This window comes from Colobus angolensis, unplaced genomic scaffold, assembly GCF_000951035.1.
Source record: "Colobus angolensis palliatus isolate OR3802 unplaced genomic scaffold, Cang.pa_1.0 Scaffold22, whole genome shotgun sequence".
Taxonomy (NCBI): domain Eukaryota; kingdom Metazoa; phylum Chordata; class Mammalia; order Primates; family Cercopithecidae; genus Colobus; species Colobus angolensis.
In genome coordinates, this window is record NW_012115377.1 from 5,436,594 (window position 1) to 5,443,256 (window position 6,663).

Here is a 6,663-nt window from a genome sequence, read left to right on the forward strand (position 1 = left end):
GCTCCCGTCAACCCTGTTCACGCCCCGAAGCATGGAGAGGTGAGCCAGGGGCCCAGCGGGGTTGGGTGGGAAGCCGCATTGAGGGGCCACCGTGCCAGCCTCAGGAGGAGGGTGGTTAAACTGGTGAGAACGCCGGTATGGGGGGCTGGGGTGGCCAACCTAAGGTCAGGACCCACCTCCACCGGCACCTGCTCCATGTCCCCAGCATTGAGATTGACCAGAAGCTGCAGGAGATCATGAAGCAGACGGGCTACCTGACCATCGGGGGCCAGGTACCACCTTCACTGTGGCGGGAGAGGGAGGAGGCCCAGCCAGGCTGGTCCCATCCTGGGGGCGCCAGTGGGGGGCGGGGGGCGGTGACAGAGGTCCCGGGGACCCTCCAACCCTCCCTCTCCTCCCAGCGCTACCAGGCAGAAATCAACGACCTGGAGAACTTGGGCGAGATGGGCAGCGGCACCTGTGGCCAGGTGTGGAAGATGCGCTTCCGGAAGACCGGCCACGTCATTGCCGTTAAGGTGAGCCTTGGCGGCTACCCCAGCCGCGCCCCACACCTCAGGCCGGTGCTAAGGCTCCCTCCCGCCCCTGCCTGTGCAGCAAATGCGGCGCTCCGGGAACAAGGAGGAGAACAAGCGTATCCTCATGGACCTGGATGTGGTGCTCAAGAGCCATGACTGCCCCTACATTGTGCAGTGCTTTGGGACGTTTATCACCAACGTGAGTCCCCAGCCGTGCCAGGTGCCCCCTGCCCCGCACCCTGCAGGGTCTCCTCCTCCCTCACCCCCGGCCCCTTCCCAGGGAGCAGAGCCTCTGGGGGCTGGGCCAGAAGACACAGCTCCCCCGGGCACCCCCTCTTACTGCAGACGGACGTCTTCATCGCCATGGAGCTCATGGGCACCTGTGCCGAGAAACTCAAGAAGCGGATGCAGGGCCCCATCCCCGAGCGCATCCTGGGCAAGATGACAGTGGCGGTGAGTGGCCAGGCGGGGCGTGCACCAGGCAGGTGGCCTTGGGCCTGTGCCCCCTGTCACATGCACCCTCCTCTGCCTACCTGTAGATTGTGAAGGCGCTGTACTATCTGAAGGAGAAGCACGGTGTCATCCACCGCGACGTCAAGCCCTCCAATATCCTGCTGGACGAGCGGGGCCAGATCAAGCTCTGCGACTTCGGCATCAGCGGCCGCCTGGTGGACTCCAAAGCCAAGACGCGGAGCGCCGGCTGCGCAGCCTACATGGCGGTGAGTGGGGGCCCTCCAGCGGGGGAGGGGTGGGGCCTGGGAGGCCGGCCCAGACTTGGAGATACATCTTCCCCTCCTCCTCCTGCAGCCTGAGCGCATTGACCCCCCAGACCCCACCAAGCCAGACTATGACATCCGGGCTGATGTATGGAGCCTGGGCATCTCGTTGGTGAGTTGGGGCCCTGCCCCTTTTCTCCAGCCAGGAGTGAGGGCTTCTGGGGGACTCGGAGGGAGGAGAACACAAACCTGTCCTGGCCGGTCCAGCCCTGCCCGTCTCCCTCCCAGGTGGAGCTGGCAACAGGACAGTTTCCCTACAAGAACTGCAAGACGGACTTTGAGGTCCTCACCAAAGTCCTACAGGAAGAGCCCCCGCTTCTGCCCGGACACATGGGCTTCTCGGGGGACTTCCAGTCCTTCGTCAAAGACTGGTGAGACCCTCCCTCCGCTTGGGAGGTCAGGGACAGCCCGCTGCTCTGGGCAGCCAGGGAGGCAAGGGCGGGAGGGGAATGGAGGCCCCACCCTGGGATGGGTGGATGCGCCTGTGGGCGGGCTCGTGGCTGGTGGCTGCAGACAGGAGCTGGAGCTGGTGCCTGGGGAGCCACGAGCTGGGTTTGGACCTGCCTGAGGGGACAGCCAGCCCTGTAGCGTTTGGCAGGGTGGCTGTGGGAGATTGTGAGCACGCGTCTGCAGCAGACACAGCTACACGTGCAGGAGGGCCATGTCTGATTCTCTCGGGAGCCCCACCCAACTTTCTGGGGGACCTCAGCCAGCTCTGACCCCTGAAGTCAGGCCCTTGCCACCTAGCCAGGAGGCTCCAGGACTCACGGTTGCTCCCAGCTGTCAGCCGGGGTCCTGAGGACATCCACAGCTCCTTCCGCCACACACGTCTTGGGGACCGCTGGCTCCTTGGGGAGGGCCTGAACACGGGGGTGGGACCAGCATCCCCTCCTGCCTTGCTCTCACATCTGTCTTCCCTTCTCTTCCTCTAGCCTTACTAAAGATCACAGGAAGAGACCAAAGTATAATAAGCTACTTGTGAGTACCTGGGGCCCTCCCAGTCCCCGTCCTGTCCCTGCAGCGGCGCGAGGCCAGGAGGGAAGACCCTCTCCTCCTAAGCCCCCGCCTCGGGCCCACAGGAACACAGCTTCATCAAGCGCTATGAGACGCTGGAGGTGGACGTGGCGTCCTGGTTCAAGGACGTCATGGCGAAGACTGAGTCACCGCGGACTAGCGGCGTCCTGAGCCAGCCCCACCTGCCCTTCTTCAGGTAGCTGCTTGGCGGCGGCCAGCCCCACAGAGGGCCAGGGGCATGGCCACAGGCCCACCTCCCCACTTGGCCACCCAGCTGCCTGTCAGGGGAGACCTGGGACCTGGACGGCCACTGAGGGCTGAGGACAGAGAGTGGGGGGTGCCCACCCACCCCCCCCCCCGGGCCTACCAGGCCCCCGCCCTTCCCACCCCGGGGTAAGCCGGCCGTGTGCGTCCCCCGACAGACACTGTGAACGGAAGACAGCAGGCCGCGAACAGAGTCGCTGTTCATTCAGCCGCAGCCTCTGGGCCGGGGCGGCCCCCAGGGGCCGGGAGAGAGCCCCCGAGTCCCGCAGCCACCACGCTCCCAGCGAGCTGTGCCCTTCGCCACTCCCACGCACCTGTTCCTCCTCCGTCACCCTCTGTCCCCCGCTCTACCTCTCTGTCCTTGTCTGGCTCTCCCGTCACCCTCCCTGCCTCTGTCTCCTGGCCTGAGCCTGGGCCCAGCCACCTCCTGACAGGTCCCCGGGTCTGCATAGGTCTCCCGTGGCGCAGTGAGTCCGTGGCCCCAGCCGGGCGGTGTGGGCATTGCCACTGCTGCCAGATGGGGCTGCGCGCGCGCTCTCTCCCTCTCTCTCTTTGATCTCAGGGGGTCCTTTTTGGAGTTTATTGTATTTTATTGTACTTGGTGGGGTGTTTGGGGTGGTGGGAGGAGAGCTTGTTCTCATGGGGTTTGTCGGTACCTTCAGAAACTTTTACCAAAGTCACGTTTAGCTGCTTGTCGTGTGGCCCCAACTGCCCTCGGGCACTGAGGGGCTGGGCTGGGGCCGCTGCACTGGGGTCTCCGGGAGCCACAGCTTGGGGGTGAGTTGAAGACCTCAGGGGGTGCGGAAGGGTCTGCGGGGCCCTCACTGCACAGGATGGCCTTCAGGGAAGGTGGGCATGGGGCATGGCGCAGAGCAGGTGACCGGAGGGAGTCGGTGACAGAGCGGGGCCAAGGGAGGGGTCCGGAGGGAGTCCGGGATCGAGGGCAGAGGGAGTGGATATGGGGGTTTGAGGACGTATGACAAGCTCCAGCAGGGGTGGGGCCTGGGCTGAGGGTGGGGGTATGAGGCGGTCACCCCATCGTGCCCTTGGCCGTTCCTCCACTCACCCACACCTGGCCCAGCCCACGTTGAGGTCCAGGACTGGGAAGGACCGGGTGTGTGCACCGGGGGCCCAGGCCAGGTGCCCCCCGGAGCCCGCTGGGGTGGCCAGAGCAGGAGAGGGTGTGTTTCCTTTGTGTGGGTGTTGCATGCAAATCAAGTGGACAAGAAAAAATAACAAAAAACAAGAAAAAAAAACACAAAATCCCGTAAAACCACAAAGAAAAACCAACACCAAAGGCGCGGAAGCCGTCTGGCTGTGGCGGGGGCAGCGTAGGTAGCATCCCTCTCCTCTCCTAGCCTGTTGACTCTTGTTACAAAACTCTTATTCACAAAACGCCGCATGTGTAAAAAGTCATAGACGTCATCTTCTCTCTGCCCCCAGCGGGGAATGCCACCTTCTCTTGCCCCTTGGTCCGTTTGTCAGGGGCCAGGGGTCTGCTGGGTGGGGGTGCCAACAGGCCTGGCGCTTTTCTCCTCCCCTGCGTCTAGCCATGGGGGCCTCTGCGGATTCCCGGAAGGTTGCATGGCTGGTCCCAGGACCAGCACAGGCCCGAGGCCGGGCTGCCTGGTTTTATTTTTATTTAACTTTATTTGCTGTTTTATGAGTGTGTGTCCGCCCACCCCCACCCCCTTCAGTGTTAAGTGGGGAGCCCTGGGGGAGTCTCTCCTGCCTCCCAGCCTTTCCCAAGACCTCCCCCCTCGTCACCAGCCATCCCTCTGGACCAGGCAGAGGGAGGACCGGGTGGGCAGGGGCCTGAGGGTGGCTCGGGCCAGCCCACCAGCCAATGGACCCCTCCTCAGGCCGCCAGTGGTGCCCTGCCCCTTTTTAAAACAAAATGCCCACATTTGTAAACCCTTAGACGCTTGAGAATAAATCCCTCCCTTTTCTTCCACCGAGTCTGTGGTGTGTCATGGGCCTGGCAGAGCGAGGGGCCAAGGGGGTGGGTGCCCGGGAGGCCTCTGCATTGAGGGGAGACTGAGGCAGGTTTGGGAGCTGAATGGGAGGTGTTTGTAGTGACTTGCCAATGGATATCAAGCAGCTGGTGTGAGGGACCCCCTATCCCCATTAGCCACAGGTCGGGCCGCAGAGGATCCCTTAATCCCTCCAGGCCTTGGGCATTGGTTCTGGTGTCAGCCCCTCAGTCTGCCACCCCCGCTCCCTGCCTCCCTCCTGGCCAAGGACAGGGCCGCCTGCCCACGTGCGGGACCTGGGTGCAGCCCAGCTGGTGTCTGCTCTGGCCCCGAACACTCCGACCTCAGCTGGTCCAGCATGCTGGGCACCATGCTGCTGCTGGCCCTGCTCCCAGGGATCACCACCTTGCCCAGCGGGCCACCTGGTATGTATGAGCAGGGAGGTGACCGGTCTGTCATGCTTCTATCACTGTGTCACCCTCTTTATTTTTTTTGAGATGGAGTCTTGCTCTGCCACCCAGGCTGGAGTGCAGTGGTGCAATCTCGGCTCACTGCAATGTCCACCTCTGTTGAAGCGATTCTCCTGCCTTAGCCTCCGGAGTAGCTGGGACTACAGGCGTGCAACACCACATCTGGCTAATTGTATTTCTTAGTAGAGACAAGGTTTCCCTGTGTTGGCCAGGCTGGTCTTGAACTCCTGACGTCAGGCGAGCCACCTGCCTCGACCTCCCAAAGTGCTGGGATTACAGGTGTGAAGGTGTCACTCTTTTTCAACCAGACTTCTGGTTCTCCTCGGGGTGGGGATGGGACAGGGGAGTGGGATAGGGTTTCTGTCCTCCATCCCAAGGGTGGCTCATGGCCCCACTTCGGCAAAGCTCCCTGCAGCCACGGAGAAGGCCAGTCTACGCAGGCAGTCTTCAGAAGTGGGTGTGTGGGGATGGATGAGGGGGCTCATGCCTGTAATCCCAGCACTTAGGGAGGCTGAGGGGAGAGGATCGCTTGAGGCCAGGAGTTTCAGAGCAGCCTGGGCAACATAGAACCCTTATGGCCATGTTGGCGAGTGTCTGTGGTCACAGCTACTAGAGAGGCTGAAGCAGGAGGATGACTGGAGCCCAGGAGGTGGAGGCTGCAGTGAGCTATATTCGCACTACTGCGCTCCAGCCTGGGCGATAGAGGGAGACCCTGTCTCAGAAAACAAGGAAAATGGATGTGCAGGCATCTTTCGTGTTTGGAGATTATCCGGTTCACCAGGACCCCGCTCAGCACCTCCTGAAGGCAGACATCAGTGTGTGTGTCGGGGCACGGAGAGGGGAGGGGACCCCATGGCTGCCTTAGCCTGGACAAGTGGAAGCGTCTGAGATCTTGGTGGCCTGGCTGGGCTTTGGCTGTGCCCAGGAGAGCCTCTAGGGAAGGTATCCTCTTCACTTCCCTTCCTCGTTGGTGACAGCACCTATATCCCCTTAGAAAGGGGAACCGTTGGTCCTGCTGCGTCCCCAAGAGCAGCCCTGGGGAAGGTGGGGGAGCTCTGACTTCACCCAGCCGGACCCCACCACCGGGTGCTCCTCACCGCGTCTCTTCCGCCCCAGGGAGGCCTTCGCCAGCTTCGGAGGCTTCTCTAGGGGCTCATGGCTCTGCAACCCTCTCAGCTGCTGGGCTGTGCGGGTCCCAGGGGTCGCCAGGGGGCACATCACCGTCAGGGGAAACGTGGCGCGGAGCCCGTCATGGGTGAATCCGCCGCCGCAACTGCATCCCTTTTCCAAAGGCAGTGGCGGGGGCGAGGTGATCGGGTCACTTTTCCCAGAGGCCTAAAGGGCAGCGCGCGTTTTCTCTCTGGGCCGCCCTTCCCCCCCCTACCTCCCGCCAGCACCCCCGTTTCCCGCGGCGCCCGGCCCCTGGTTGCGCAGACCCCTCTTCAGTCTGAAGCTGTCTGACACAGAGGACGTCTTTCCGCACCGCGCGGGGCCGCTCGAGGTCCCGGCCGACAGCCGCGTGTTCGTGCAGGTGGGGACCCCGCGGACACCAGGGGCGGATGGGGGCCGGTGGGGACGGGCAATCCGTGATGGCGCCTCCGTCCCCCAGGCGGCCTGCGCCCGGCCCCTGGTTGCGCAGACCCCTCTTCAG

General features: G+C 63.2%; 2 protein-coding genes across 2 annotated transcripts in view; both read left to right on the plus strand.

Moving 5' to 3' along the window:
* Window positions 1-4,523, plus strand: part of MAP2K7 (mitogen-activated protein kinase kinase 7) — a 10,890-nt gene extending 6,367 nt beyond the window's left edge. The window contains exons 4-12 of the mRNA XM_011943640.1: window positions 206-272; window positions 402-515; window positions 595-714; window positions 861-968; window positions 1,055-1,234; window positions 1,323-1,403; window positions 1,520-1,662; window positions 2,224-2,269; window positions 2,371-4,523. Coding sequence (XP_011799030.1) covers window positions 206-272; window positions 402-515; window positions 595-714; window positions 861-968; window positions 1,055-1,234; window positions 1,323-1,403; window positions 1,520-1,662; window positions 2,224-2,269; window positions 2,371-2,505 — 994 coding nt within the window. The 3' untranslated portion in view covers window positions 2,506-4,523. The remainder of the gene's footprint in view (window positions 1-205; window positions 273-401; window positions 516-594; window positions 715-860; window positions 969-1,054; window positions 1,235-1,322; window positions 1,404-1,519; window positions 1,663-2,223; window positions 2,270-2,370) is intronic.
* Window positions 4,524-6,252: 1,729 nt separating this feature from the next.
* TGFBR3L (transforming growth factor, beta receptor III-like) overlaps window positions 6,253-6,663 on the plus strand; it is a 2,791-nt gene continuing 2,380 nt past the window's right edge. The window contains 2 exon segments of the mRNA XM_011943641.1: window positions 6,253-6,389; window positions 6,391-6,642. Coding sequence (XP_011799031.1) covers window positions 6,264-6,389; window positions 6,391-6,642 — 378 coding nt within the window. The 5' untranslated portion in view covers window positions 6,253-6,263.